Source organism: Acanthochromis polyacanthus, chromosome 18, assembly GCF_021347895.1.
Source record: "Acanthochromis polyacanthus isolate Apoly-LR-REF ecotype Palm Island chromosome 18, KAUST_Apoly_ChrSc, whole genome shotgun sequence".
Classification (NCBI taxonomy): Eukaryota; Metazoa; Chordata; class Actinopteri; family Pomacentridae; genus Acanthochromis; species Acanthochromis polyacanthus.
In genome coordinates this window covers 5,132,317-5,147,358 of record NC_067130.1, presented here as the reverse complement: position 1 = coordinate 5,147,358, position 15,042 = coordinate 5,132,317, and the positions used below count along the sequence as shown (strand labels likewise).

At 40.3% G+C, this 15,042-nt stretch overlaps 2 protein-coding genes across 2 annotated transcripts; one reads left to right on the top strand and one right to left on the bottom strand.

The window, feature by feature from the left end:
- Nucleotides 1-464: 464 nt before the first annotated feature.
- On the bottom strand, nt 465-9,874 carry wbp1 (WW domain binding protein 1). The gene is made up of 4 exons (XM_022215618.2): nt 9,610-9,874; nt 8,526-8,628; nt 7,938-8,105; nt 465-6,364 (listed from the first exon to the last, which is right to left on the bottom strand). Exons 1-4 carry the CDS (start codon nt 9,670-9,672, stop codon nt 5,823-5,825), a joined length of 876 nt encoding a protein of 291 aa, XP_022071310.2. The 5' UTR covers nt 9,673-9,874; the 3' UTR covers nt 465-5,822.
- A 482-nt stretch (nt 9,875-10,356) lies between these two features.
- LOC110966300 (ADP-ribosylation factor-like protein 3) lies at nt 10,357-14,815 on the top strand. Its single transcript, XM_022215629.2, has 6 exons — nt 10,357-10,511; nt 12,246-12,389; nt 12,547-12,663; nt 13,305-13,355; nt 13,602-13,787; nt 14,439-14,815. Exons 1-6 carry the CDS (start codon nt 10,509-10,511, stop codon nt 14,484-14,486), a joined length of 549 nt encoding a protein of 182 aa, XP_022071321.1. The 5' UTR covers nt 10,357-10,508; the 3' UTR covers nt 14,487-14,815.
- Nucleotides 14,816-15,042: the final 227 nt, after the last annotated feature.

The window sequence follows — 15,042 nt, the reverse complement described above, 5'->3', positions numbered from 1 at the left end:
TGCATGTGTGTTAACTAGGACCCAATTTTAAGGTCTCTGCACTGGCTATCAGTCTGTTTTAGAATTATTTAAAGATCTTTTTATTGGTTCATGAAGCTCTTAATGGTCTTGGTCCTCCCTCCTGATCAGATTTGCTTTTATCCTATGAACTCACAGGTCTTCTTACAGCGGTCAGAATAAAAATCCATCCCTTTGTTGTTACGGTTTAAATTTCCTTTAAGGCCTTCCTGAAAACTTGAGAGCCCTATTATGAAATATTATATATTACTCACTATTAGTAGTAATATTTATTTTTTCTTTTATCACAGTTTTTTATAGTCTTATTTTTCTGTTGTGAATTAATCCTGCGTCTGGTGTTCCTCATTGCTCGTCATGCAAATATTCAAGACAACAAGTTTCCTGTAAACGACAATCAGTTACACGTGAAAGTAATACATTTCAGTCAAAAAGAAAATGCGAATCGGTTAGCAGAGCGCCAGTGTTTGTTTTATTAAAAAATAAAATACAAATGATGACCCAAAGAGTACACAGCAGACTTCATACTAAAACCAGAGCATTTTTTTTCCATCAGTCAGACAATGCTTGAATTTTTTTCTCTTTTTTTGTTTCCTCTTTACTCATTTTGGCTTGTTTAAAGTTTCTAGGAATACAATGTAGAAAGAGTCACATCTGTGTCTTTTTTAGATGCCTGCTTCCCTCTCAAACTAGGATGTTTCTCATTTTGGCAAAAAAGAAAAAAAAATATCCACATAACTCAACCATGGCACCTCCATCTGTTTGGTATTATCTATGGTTGAGAAAAAAACAAAACAAGAAGTACAATTCACAGGTTTGATAGAAACAATCACACTGATGATGATGATGATGGGGATCGTATTTCGTTCGGATAAGTGTCGAGAGCTGTGTGCTGGTCTAATGCGAACTGTCTGTGTTCCATGTTGAGGTCTTTCATGTGTATAATATGAAAAACTGATGGTGCTGCATTAACTGAGGATTAAAGGCAACAGTTAAATATTCATTCTGAAAATCTGCGAAGGTGAAATAAGAAGCCGTTTAAAGTGAAAAACCAAACACAGCGACAAAAACGAGGGATGGAAAAGTGACGAAAAGATACCAAATACGAGTTCACCCGACAGAAACAATATATTCAACTTTTTTAACAATGTGGTTTATCCAAAAAGTCAGAAGTAGGATGTGTTAGTGGTTGAGGGAGCAGACAGACAGGGGGAAGCCAAAAAGAAGGGAAAACTATATATATATATATAAACTAGAATGGCTTTTTAACTCAAGCCCCTCGAAGGACACTGAAGCAGACATACTCACATCATTGTAGTAGCAATAAAAGTATATTTTTTTTTACAAGCTTTTTTCTTTAAACAAATACATATACACAGACCGACCAAAGTAGATTACAGTACAGTGAGAGTTATATTGCTTGTACTGGTGCCCACAAACAAAATGGCAGAGAAAGTGAGAAAGGGGTCGCAGCATATAAACAGTAGGTTTATGTTTTTTTGCATAGCCTAGTTGAGTAAAGTTCACAGAGACGCGTGATGCAGAAATAACACACGACAACGGGGAGACGATAATCGAGAAGCTTTGGCTTTATGAGACTTGTGGGTCAGAAATGTGTCGATTTCAAATCCTAGCACTGCTTGTTAAAGATAACCCTGAGAGTGTGAAACCAAACGGACCATTGTCATGACGACGACAGACACACACAAAAAAACAGAGCGGTAAAAACAGTGATGATCCATGGAGATGGTGAAAACTTTGGTAGATTATTCTGTCGACGGTTCTGCATGGGTGGATGTGTTCTTTTGTTACCGAGCGTCCGCATGCAGGGCGCTGCAGCTGAGAAAAACAAACAGCTACACAGTCGGCTACAGTTTCTGTTACCAAGACACAGCCTGGCGGAGGGTGGAGTCAAGATCCACAAGGAGCAAAGCGAGAACTCCTGCCACAGCCACACGTCCAGCTAGTTAGTAAAAATCATTTTCGATATATGTGGGGAAGAAGAGTATGTCGCATCACGCACCTCTGTTGAGGGTGACAAAACAAGAAGGCAAAGTTAAAGCCTCGAAAACAACACATACATGGTCATATACAATCAGCTGTTAGATAAATACGAGCTCCACCACAACATTAAGAGACATCCACATCCAAACATGTTAACGTGACACATTTCTGACCATGTTCGGAGGGTGGATCTCGGCAACTGTGGCTTCAAAACGAACAGCGACAGATGAATCACCGGATGAAATGGATGGACGTCTGTCAACAATTCATGACTGATTTAGCCCTTACTCTCAGTAAACATGTGAAAACCAGGGAGGCATAGCAGTTGTTTGGCAATGAGAAAACTATGGACCTCCAGTTCACTGATGCACAAAAGAACCTCAGTCCTTCCCTCATTGCTCACACCCGTCCCCTGTTGTATTAATCTTCTACATATGTATACAAGTAAGCAAAGACGCACCTTAGCAGAAAGGATGAAAAGCAATCACTCGTTGGAGTTCCTATTTGTCCCCCAAGTAAGAAGAATCAAAACAGCCACAGAAAACAAAAAATGAGAATTTTCTTTTACTCATTCTCCTCATGCTTTCAGTTAATTTCAAAAACTAATTGCAACCAGATTCATGGAAGAAAAACAGTATGAGTAATAACTCGACAAACTCCATCAGTGCCACAACTAACTACACACACAGTATTTCAAATTCAACACAACCACCTCTCAGTTAGAAAACCAATGTAAGTAAAACCGTACAGGACATGTGACAGTTTCAATCTTGAGGCTTTCAAATGTTTACAAACCACATCCTTTTCTCATAAAGCGAGCACACTTTCTCGGAAGGAGCTCAAACGCTATTTTCTATTGATACAAAACCATTCCTCTACATCAACCATGCTTGGAACAACACAACCATTTTACCTTTCAAAAATAACAATAATAACAAAATCACATGACTACATCTACTCTAATAAGGCAGTATCACATCTGTTTCCACATACAGAGGTTATATTTTATGGTGCAGCTCAATAATCAAGACATTTGCTCTCTAGAAATGCAGCAAGGCAGCTTGAGGTGTGTTGTCAAAAGATGTCTTTTATTACTTCTACCAACGGGTGTGCAGTCATGCTCACAGTGTAAGTTCTCCTCTGAAAAGGTCGTTGTCATGTCAGTACGGCTTCATGTTTAAGCACCTGCTCAACTACGCAACACAAGGACTGCAAGCCTTTTATTAATGCTGGAAAGCTAAATAGTAGCATGTTTGGTTAAACCAGTTAAATGAATGTAAAATGAAGTCTTTCAGTTTAAGCCGGAGGCAGCTGAGAACTAATTTTTCTTTCACTCTACTGACATATTTGCTACAGTTGCCCTCTTGTATTGTTTTCCCACAACGCTAAGGAGTCTAGCTCACACAAACCCAGCCAGCACAGGTTGCTGCTCGCTGGAAAAGAAAAACGGGAGCTGCATGGGACCTAAAAATCATACATATCGGAGTGCAGAACCAAGCGTCGTGTCATTTTCCAAAAGTATCCTTGTCAGAGTTCAATCAGTGCTGAAGATAAAGATCAGGAATAAATTCTCCTCCAATTTTTAACAGTTACTCCCCCACTTTGCCAAGCAGAATCATATCCTTAGCGCTATTATACTGCATTTGGGGAGTTGTTACCTTTGACAAATTGACCCTGAACATGGAATATTGCAACACTGTACACATCATGACAGTGATAAAGTCCAATCAGGAGCAGTGCTTTGTAGGTGCTGGTGTGAAGCAGAATGACAGACCTGAGTCTTTACACTGCGCCCATTTTGACACACAGTATGAAGCAGACAAATAAAAAGCTGTTGATCACCGTTCCAAACTAAATTCATCATTAAACATTTACTGACTCATCAGTTACTGCTCGCCTTGCACAGAAGTTTATCTTACAAGGAATCATTTTATTCTGCTATGGTTTTCCTAACCGGCAACAACCAGTCTGACTGCTATGTTTTGAACAAAAATTGTGCAATATGTTGGGCAAGCAACATGCATGCTGAAGAGTATGCGGCTAATCGCAACAGATTCTGCATCTGTGCCAGTGCTGAATTAACTGCAGAGCAGAGCCTGCATCCATCTCAGCTTGCTAATGCACCGACCCTCTGCTGCCAATGGAAAATACCACTGCAAATCCCTCGCACTGCCAAGAGCTACAGGGGCCACAAAGAGCCAAGACAGCACCATCTAACTAAAGACCAGCACAGCATAGCATGGCTCACACCCTCATGACAACACAACGAAACTAGATCCAGACATCCAAAGTTATACCTTGGTTAATTTCTTTACCCCAACATCTGGGCACAGAGTTCTGATGCCACTGCAGCCCACCACTATTGTGACTGATTAGCCAAGCAAGTAGCACAACCGCTAGAAAATGCTAATGAACTCAAACACAAACACAGAAAATCATGCCTCATGCAAAATACCAGTGCTTTTAACTGTTAATCAACCTCAGTGATTTCAACCAGATGCTACAGCACTTAAAAAATGTACACACACACAACTCAACCCTTCTCTACTGCACAAAAACACCCAGTCACTAGTACACACGCTAGCAGCCCGTCAGGGGCTTTGTTGCAATTATTGGTGACACCTGTGGCATTTACTGAAGCACAGCTGGTTATGAAACGAAAAAAAAGCAAGTACATCCTTCAATATGAACATCCAAACTATATACTGAGCGATAAATTCACTCGGACACAATGCAGTAAATAAAACACACTAATATAGAGCCACCACAAGGCTTTATATCGATTACAAAAAATTGGTGGCATAGCCCACTTGGTTATTACTATAAATTCAATGCAGTCAGAAACTGGAGTGGGGAGATCACATGCACACAATTAATTAATCACTGAAACGGTGAACACCCCTTACGTCATGCTAATTGGTAGCCACACAGCTCAGGAGACCACAATATGGATGCCAACAGAAGAAAGAGCTCTGGAAGGGGGCTGTGTGACATTTAAAACCCACAGACCAAACAAGAAAGCAAACTCCTCTCCTTCCTGCATCGCTCCTCTGTTATGTGTGAGTGTATAGTCTCCCCCTCTCAAGTCCCACAGACTCCGCACCAGAGGACACTAGAGGCTGGCTGTAGTGACCTCAGAGCTGACATCACCATGCAGCTGTGGCCTACATTTCACAGCATTCGCACAGTCTTACACACACCCAGGTTTGGGGCAAACTAACTGTAATCACTTGTCCATTCATCCGGTATCAACCTAGGTTTTGAAGAGATTTGTTTTTGACTCCTCTGCTTAGTCATAGTGGGGATGGGGGGGGAATGTTGTTGACCGTGTTGGTATGCTCCTGAATGACCATCCCACCAGAGGTAAAATGTCAGATGGAAGGACAGCTGGAAATGACCGGACCAAGGAGATTTGCGAGAGAGAAACGGAAACATGACCGCAGTGCTGAAGGAGAGGCCAAGGGAAACAGTCAATTCTGCTTTCAGTCACAATCAATTGCTGTCTTCTCACTACCCAATGACGACAAACCAAAAGGAGCAACGTGTGTGTGCTGGTTCCCCAATAAGAAAAGCAAAGCAAAAAAAAAAAAAAGAAAAAAAGAGGAGTTTGTCCATTTTATCATTTACGTTCCCTAATCAGGAGCCATTAAAGATCAGTCATCATCATCATCCTAACGTCATGTCTATGTGTTAGCTAAGACAACTAAAACACAGACAGTTCCTGTGGTGATGATAATGGCAACACCTGTTACCCTGCGTGAAGCATGAAGCCCCACTAGTTGGCTGGTTAGTTACGATGTCGGTCACACCATGTGGTCTCCAGTGCTGGTGCTGGCGATCTGGTTGGGCAGCTCAGAGTTGTGTTCCTTCTGTCTGAAGGGCTGCTGCTGGTGCCCGGGGCAGCAGTCCCTCCCGGTGACGTTGCACATCCGGTGCCCCTCATCGCTTTCCTCCTCAAGTCCTGAACCTTCGTCTACGTCCAGCTGGCAAACGCACACCTCGATCCCTGAGTCGCCGGTGACATGCCGACGCCGAGTGACAAGCTCCTCGTCCTCCTCATCTGCCGCCGCCATCAACGCGGCCTCTACATTCTCCTCCGCCACACATTGCACTTGGATCGGGAGCGACACCGCGTCCTGGTCGGATGATGAGCCCGAGGCTTGACTATCTGCCCTTGGATCTACCTCGGACAGAGGTTGTGGCACAGGTGCAGTGTCTGGCTGGCTCACTTGAGGAGGGAGTGCTGGAGTAGACTCAGGAGGGTTTTCAGAGTAAGGAGGAGGTGGTGTCGGGGGGTGGCCTACTACCTCTTCATAGTCAGGAAGCTTACAGTCATTCCAGAATCCTGGAAGTCAGCAAACACAAACATTTTAGTTTTTCAGCTATCATCATAACAGACAAGATTAAATTGATTAGTTGATTAACATTTAACATCTTTATCTGAAGCTAAAACACCAAAAAGTCATCAGCTCCAGCTTTTCAGATGTTAAAGACATCTACAACATGTTTCTGAATATGCTTTGGTTTTGTGAAATGTGGTAGGTATATTTTGCTAGTAGCTTTTATTGTATAGCCCAAATAATAAATGGAGAAAATAAAGTAAATATTAGCCCATACTGATAAGAACAATTAGTCTCAGCACTACAACCAAGCCCATAACTCATGCTAATCACACAACAAGTTTAGTATAAGTTAAAAATGACTGCAGGAATATAACTACAATGCTATCACATACTCAGCTGTCAAGCTTTAAAACATTGGTACCTGAAGCTTCCGTAAACCCAAGACATGAAATCAAAAAGACAGACAGCCAAAACAATATGAACTTTCTGTTATAATTTGATGAAAACTTTGCGTACTAAATATCAACACTGATTTAACCACACACTGGGAATCAAAGTCTGATAGCTGTTCTACACTGCTGGCACCACACACCATTGCACAGAGGGATGTGTTGATCAGTTTTTGCAGAAATGTCTATTGCTAGTTGCCCATGATATCTAGACAGAGGAGCAACAAGAGAACATGTTGCCAGGATTTCAGTCTGAGTCACTGTCCAAGTATGCCTACAGTCAAGAGTTGTGTTCACATTCTTGACATCAAGTCAAGCACGTTCACTGTGGTCCTCAGACCCTGACAAACATGTACCTTGTCCAAGCCCGACTCCTGATATTAGTGGACATGATATCATGTTTCAGACAAAGTCCAGAGTGACCACTGACATTAGGGTGGCATCTCTGCTGTTTGCTGTCGCTCTGGCAACTTTAAGCCACAATGTCCAGTAGGCACTTGGGCAATTTTGAAGCTACGTACGACAAGATCAGGATGACGATCAATTTCTACAGACGTATTAGACCTTTGTGACACAGAGAGCAATGTCATGACCCTCACCTATAGGCATGAACTTCAGGCGATGCCCAATGATTAATAGTGTACATACAAGGTGACAACATGAAGCATGTAGGACAGTTGGCTTCAATTTGTAGATAGGTGGAACAATAAAGTAGTCAAAGATAACGTTATCAAGCTGCAGCTCAGCGCTGTATTCAGGGAGACATGAAGACAGACTCAGCAGAAATAAAATCTCTCAGCAGGTCCAGGAGCCCACGGGAGGTGCTGGAGAAAGTTCCAACAGATTAGATTATCTGGGTCTCTATGTTTACACCACCACAACCCTGTCTGTGGCTCCCTGTTGGTATTTCTGATACAGATATGAATGTGAGGGTGCCCTCTTCATGTGACAGATTGAGCACTAAAGAACTGTCATATGTTTTAACCAAATGCACCACCTACACATAATGCTGTAAGATGACAACATGTAATCGCAAGGGAATAAAAAAACTAAAATATGAAGAGCATGTTAGGCACCCATAATTAAATATTGTCACATTCTGGAAGGCGAAAGAAAGATGACTCACTTAAATTGAGAGGTGGAGGTGAAATAAAGGAGCTGGAGGCTCCTTGATAGGCCATGAGGCTGATCTCACGTTGACGTTGCTCCTGCTGCAGACGCATTTTAACCCTCCGGTGTCGGTAGGCGCAGCAGCAGCTTAGCATGATGATCAGCGTCCAAACCAACCAGAACCCTATGAGAGGGCACAGATCCAATGAAATCTTATCATAAGAGAGGAGGAGTTGTTCTGTCTGTAGTTAAGCAGCAAATCCATGTTGGTATCTCAGATAAATATAGCATATCACTAACATAAAAGCATTGATTTCCTGGATGAAACTACAATTGGAACATCCGAACAAATCAACTCATAAAACAGAATCAACTCATTTTTAGTTTTTATTCCATTTGATGGACTTTAATTCGATAACCATGCAGCAGTTCAATTGTGAAAGCAAAACTAACTCAATGATGAAACCACACACATCAAACAAAAGCCAAGAATTCAATCTCAAAATGAAAGAAATAAAACAACAAGAGGAAAAGTTAGAAAGATGTGGCAATCTAAATGAAGAGCTGGGGAAATATAAAAATGAAAGTCGACAATTTTACTTACACCAAAGCTCGTAGTAGTAAGTGCAGCACTCTGTCTCACCACAGCAGTACCCCATCTCACAGCGGTACTGCTCATTGTTTACCCCAAAACAGAACTCCTTCCCCTTAAATACACACAGAACACACAAAGTGAATGACTGAGTCAATACCAAATCACACAAGTAAACAAGAAGATGCACAGCAAACTCTGGATGGACTGACCTATTTCTAGGATCTATTTAACCTGTGTCATTGTCACCCCAGTGTCACTCTGTTTGCACATTTCTGTATCATGTGTCACCACTATTTAAACAAATAAAATACACTGAGATTTTACGATTTGATTTTCTCTCAGATGCCTGAATAAGGCCTGCAGCTGCAGCTCAAAGTTGGCAAAGGTGAAGCGCAATTAAAGCAGGTACTGAAACTAATACACAACTACCTCACAAAAATATGCATCACCAAGGGGAAAAGGCTTGGTTATACCATGCAGTAATTACAGCAATTCTGTATCATTATCTTAAATTTATACCACATCTGGCTACGAGTCATTTAAAATATGATTTTGAAACCAAACTGTAATTCTGTTGCACTGTGAAAATGATGTCAACATGTTGCAAATACGTAACAATAAACTGTTCAGGGGCTTGTCTGCTACTGAAAGAGTTCATTTGGCTATTCGCATTATTTAACAAATTTGAAAACATCGTTTCAATATGGAGAGCTAATCGGACAAACAGGCTGACTGCTCAGCCTGTCCAGCTAACATCAACAGCTCTGAATAAATACGTCGATTTGCCGGGTACCAGCTAGCAGCGGCTAACGTTAATCTTAACATCGTTGGTTTAAAACGTATAATTAACGTAATGAAACACACCCGTGAGGCTTTTACAATTAGGACCTGACACTGACGGCGAATTATCTGTCGAAATATAAATAAAAACTTTTACTAACTGACGTCATCCCCAGTATACAGTAGCAAACTGTTCCCAGTTTCCTTTGTGGAGGAGACAAAAAGGATCGACAGCTCGGCCTTCACTCTGCCCAGAAGCCGCGGCCTCGACTGCGAGCTTCCGCCGGGCCCGGAAGCTCTAGCGGCGGCTTACCTGCACCAGACAGGTCCCGGTACAAAGAAGACCTACAATGGATCCCAGTGCTTTCTGCGGCATCTTTCTGGGTTTTCGGCCGTGAACACGACGGGAACCATATAGCAGTCGGTGGATTCGACGACTTGTTGAGGTGACAGCGGATAGATGCGGCTACTAGCGGTTCGGCTTGTCGCACTCAGACGTGTTTTTGTTGTTCCTGGACTCAACCCCGATGTGTGTCAGTGAGACGGCTGTAGGAGGCGCTGTGTGTGCGTGTGTGGAGGATTTCACACACTACACGACCAAGTTGAACGGTGAGCACTTCTACACACAAATGAAGTTAATAATTTTATTGCCTAAAACTCGAAATCTTCTCATGGTTTAACGGATTTAATCAGTTCTGGCAACCTGTTGCTGATTGATAACCCGCCAAGTTTAATCAGCTCCTTCGCAATGCCAACTGCCTCAAGCTTCTTGCTACATCAGACCACCGACGTTAAATAGTTTCACAACAGCAATAACAATAAGCCGAGGCGTAGCACTTAAGTAACACAAAAAGTAGGTCAGTGTAATGTTAGGTATCTACAAAACCTGGAGCTGATACCACAGCTTTGAAATGTATTTTAATGCATCTAATCATTTCATAGCTTTGTAGTTGTCCATCTTTTCGGTACCTGCCCAGGGACAACAGGTGCAAATTAGCTGCTTAAATTGCGCATTGTCTCTGTAAAAATAAGTATAGATTTATTTATAATAATCTTTTTATGTATTTTTCGCGCAAGAGAAGTCGTTGTTTACGCTGACGTCACGGTATCCCGGGTAACTGACCCTGGCAGCTGTTCTCCCAGGAAGCATGGTCAGAAAAATGCTAATCCACTTCAGCCTGAGCAAGCACCACAAAACCACCTGAGGAAAACATGGTGAGTTATCACGATTCACAGCTACAACCTGTTTGAGGATTTCTATTTGCACTGAGATATATATATATATATATATATATATATATATATATATATATATATATATATATATATATATATATATATATATAGATAGATAGATAGATAGATAGATAGATAGATAGATAGATAGATATTGTGCTGTAGGAAGCTGATTTAGTTTTAAGAGAGTTGTCACTGTCAGATCAGGTCATCTTTTGGTTAATACCAATGTCGATAATGGTAATATTGGTTGTCACACTAGACTGTAAATAATTGTGCATATACAGTATATTGTTTTCACTGAAATAAGATAACATCAGCTAGATACATATGAAGTTTAGTAAGAAACAAGATACGAAGTACAAAAGTGTGGTGAGGAAAAAGATAAAGATATATTAAAGACACCTTTCACGTACACAGATATGTTATTTATTTATAATTGTGTCTTAGATTTAGATTTGCTGTATAGTTTAGAGTAACAGAGCTTTTTGTTACCGCAAAAGTTTTTTGTTATCACACTTGTTAATGTTGCATGATGGTGGCAGTTTTATTCCTTCTAAGTGCCTGTTTAAATTTCAGTGTCAGATTCAAGTTAAATATCTGGTTTTCCTGGTGTAATATTCACTTGTGGTTCATTTAACGTTACAGGGGAAGAAAATAAAACAAAAAGATGATTGAGATGCAGTATATACGAAAAGATAAAGTGTACAAATCACAAATGCTAAAGCTATAAAACAAGACAACAAGGAAAAAGAGTGACTTTTGGGCTGTTTTTTTTAAACATGTAGTCTATATGAACTGGTGTGTTTGCTGTCAGTAGATTTTAAATTGGATGAATGTTACAGGTTACAGTGCAGTGACCATCTTCACCTTAACAAAACACACTGCAAGGCAAATAGCTTGAGCTGGACACAAGCCACGTACTCACTGTTCGTATGTCTAATCTTGGTTGACCACAGACAGCTTTTAGGCTGATATATTTATAGATCACCGCAGGTACCAGGAGCTAAATCCTCCTGCTCTAGATGATTCTAGCTGTGGGTTAGAAATGTTTATAGAGATCATGCTATCAGGTTGGCCTCTGGTGACTAGGGCAGGCTGCACAAGGCCAGCAGCTTACCCGAGCTTTACTTCAACCATGACATGCTTGCAACCCAGATAGCAAACTATGGGTGAATCAATGTTGAATCTATGCTGAGACCTAACGTAGAAATTATACAGAAAGCGCAAGGTTGATAAAGTGTTGAGTCAACGTTTGCTTTTCAACCATAAATCACACTTTACCCAGATAGCAAAAGATGTTAAATCAATGTTGAATTAGGGTTAAGAAGGTTGAATTGTGGTTACGGTTGAAGACTGATGGTTGGATCAATGATGATTCAACAACATTTTGTCAACATTGAAGTTTGTGTTTAAAAGATGCCATTGAATCTACGTTGTATTTTGGTTTAATTAAAATGTTTGACAGGTCAATGTTTAATTAATGTTAAATCTATGTTTGCAAACATGTAATCCATGTAAGCAAACGTTGACTCAACATTTTATCAACCTTGCGCTTTCTGTATAATTTCTACATTAGGTCTCGACATAGATTCAACATTGATTCACCCATAGTTTGCTATCTGGGAAGTGTGTCCCAGTGTTGTGACATCTTTTAAACGGTTATCCTTTTGAGGCTAATCACCTCTAATTGGTTCTCTGATCCACCTGCAGGGCTTGTTGTCCATTCTACGGAGACTTAAGCAGACTCCAGAACAGGAGGTGCGCTTGCTGCTGTTAGGCTTGGACAATGCTGGCAAGACCACTCTTCTAAAACAGCTGGCAGCCGAAGACATCAGCCACATCACTCCCACACAAGTATGAATATTAAACACACACAAACTGGTGTAATCCCACACTGCAGAAATCTAGTCTCTAAGCATTTCTTATTCTAGTCAGAGATTTCTGACTTTTACTTCTTTGCCTGCTTTGAATATAAAATCCCACATCATCAATCTCTATTGTCTGTCGACAGGGCTTTAATATAAAGAGCGTCCAGTCTTCTGGCTTTAAGTTGAATGTTTGGGACATTGGAGGGCAGCGCAAGATCCGTCCATACTGGAGGAATTACTTTGAGAACACAGATGTGCTGGTAGGTTCTGTTTGATAAACTGTTTGCTACCAGAAATGAATAAACTCAAAATTTACAGATCATGCTGTGATAAGTCTGTTAACCCTCCTGTTATCTTCATTTATGGAAAAAAAAAAACCAATTTGTTTCTTTGTCTGACAAAAATTCAGCAAGATTTTCCGAAAATTTGCAAAACCTTCAGGAAGAAAATTCCAATAATTCCTTAAAAGTTTCCCTTAAATTGTTTTTATGAATCCCCCAAATTTGGCAAGAAAATTCTTATAAATATTTTCAAAAAAATGAGTAAAAATCTACCCAAAAAATCCTAAAAATATCTAAAGTGATTCCATATATATCAGTAAAACTTCTAATGTTTTTGTTAAGAACATTCATAAAAAAATCAACCAAAATCCATTGAAATTCACTGGATTTTGGTTGATTTTTTTGTTTTTGTGAATGTTCTTAAGAAACATTTTTAACATTTTTTTTTTCACCAAACAAATTTCAAAAAATTCCCTAAAATGTTGAAAATGTGGAGATCATAAGTTTCACTGTGATTCTTTTTATTTATTTATTTTCCCCACATTTTCAAACTTTAAAACGAGTCAGTTCGTCCCGCAGGACGACGCCAGGGTTAATCTTTGTGATTGTATTGTTGGCAGATCTATGTGATCGACAGCTCAGATCGGAAAAGGTTTGAAGAGACGAGTCTGGTGAGACAACATTTACGATTCCTTTAAACATGTGCAATTGAAAAATGTTACCGTGAGATCAGATGTTACTGGAGAACATTGTGAGGTTGAGAAAATATGCTGACTCAGCAGAAACTGCAGGACTTCGTGTATAATTTCATGCGATTACAGTCATAGCATGCTAATTGTATGTGTGTTTCTTAATACTGTTGACTGCAGTTAGGGCCAAAGTAACTGTAATTAATCAGCGTATCTCTGTTTCTGCAGGAGCTTGCTGAGTTGCTGGAGGAGGAGAAGCTTGCTGCCGTGCCACTGCTAATCTTTGCCAACAAGCAGGACCTGATGACAGCCACTCCTGCATCTGAGCTGGCCGAAAGTCTCAATTTGCACACCATCCGGGATCGCATGTGGCAGGTGCAGGCCTGCTCAGGAGTCACTGCTGAGGGAGTGCAGGTAATGCAACACACAAGACCTCCAAACACAACATGGACGCACTGCAAAGGCTGAGACAGAGCAGGCCGCAGAGGGGCAACAACTGCTTTTGCAGTCAGCTTTAGAACTCACACAATATTAACTACCCAAATTTACATTGTCGTGTCACCTGGAAATTACAAAATATGTGTTTGATCATATGTAAATCCCGTAAATTAACATGCAGGCAACTTCTTGGCAAGTATTTACTGAGTGTTAATTAACAAATCAGCAGCTTTCTTGTTGTATTAAAGTGACTCTGAGTCCCTGTCAAACAAAATTATAATCAGTTGAAGCAAACTGGAGCAAGCAGCACTTCTCCCTGCTCAAACTATTCATAGTATTTATGAGATTGCCTGGATTAGAGGTCCAGAGTAAAGCATGTTATCACCTTTGTAAAGACTAAAGGCAGCTGTGTCTCTACTAGATTTCCCAAAACGGTTTGCTAGCATGACTAAATATAAACGTATATCACTGATTCATGCTTAATTTTGTTGGCCAAAAGTAATCAGGGAGGCAGACACTTTGTAGTGATCATGTTGCCTTTCTCCTCTGATAAATATAGAAATATATTACTCAAAAATACTACATACTTTTCTCAGCATAATCGCCTTTTTTTCCATTTTTTTCCAGGATGGCATGACCTGGGTTTGCAGAAATATACGTTTTAAGAAGAAATAACTCAGGAATACATGAAAAAAAGTAAAGTTGCACTTTAAACTTCCAGTTATTTTACTATCAGGTCAAGGAGACAGAGTGTGTTTTTATGGCACTGTCTCTTTTGTCATTTTGTCTCCACTCAGCAATACAAAAATAATTTCTTAAGTATTCAATACAGTTATCCTTTACAAGCTAACTTCTCAATCCTGTGTCACATATCTTGACATGTATATATTGTATATAGGCTGTTTTACTTAGATGTTTCAGAGTACTATTTTTTGTAATGTGATTATTGTAATCTAAGGTATGGAGATATTAATTTCCTGAATAAATATTCAGTATTTACCGTGGTGGATTTCTGACTGATAGGTGTTTGTCAGCCTGTGAGTCTCTCCAGTCAAAGCTAGAGGGCGGCCTCGCTCTTGTGTTGTAGATCACAGCCTCATGCCCAATTATCATATCCCCTGCTTCCAATCAGTGATGTGGCATCCAGTGCCATGTTTGATTTGTTCATTTTGTAATCAGCATTTTTTTCCCTCACACTGTTTTGCTCACACAGTCTTGTATGCTGCTCAAA

Coding starts and splice junctions, on each gene's coding strand:
- LOC110966300 (XM_022215629.2), top strand. Junction 12,390..12,546: donor GCCACATCACTCCCACACAA/GTATGAATATTA, acceptor GTCTGTCGACAG/GGCTTTAATATAAAGAGCGT. Junction 13,788..14,438: donor TCACTGCTGAGGGAGTGCAG/GTAATGCAACAC, acceptor ATTTTTTTCCAG/GATGGCATGACCTGGGTTTG.
- wbp1 (XM_022215618.2), bottom strand. CDS start 9,672: ATGCCGCAGAAAGCACTGGGATCCATTGTAGGTCTTCTTTGTACCGGG. Junction 8,629..9,609: donor CCGGGACCTGTCTGGTGCAG/GTAAGCCGCCGC, acceptor TGTGTATTTAAG/GGGAAGGAGTTCTGTTTTGG. Junction 8,106..8,525: donor TTACTACTACGAGCTTTGGT/GTAAGTAAAATT, acceptor GCCCTCTCATAG/GGTTCTGGTTGGTTTGGACG.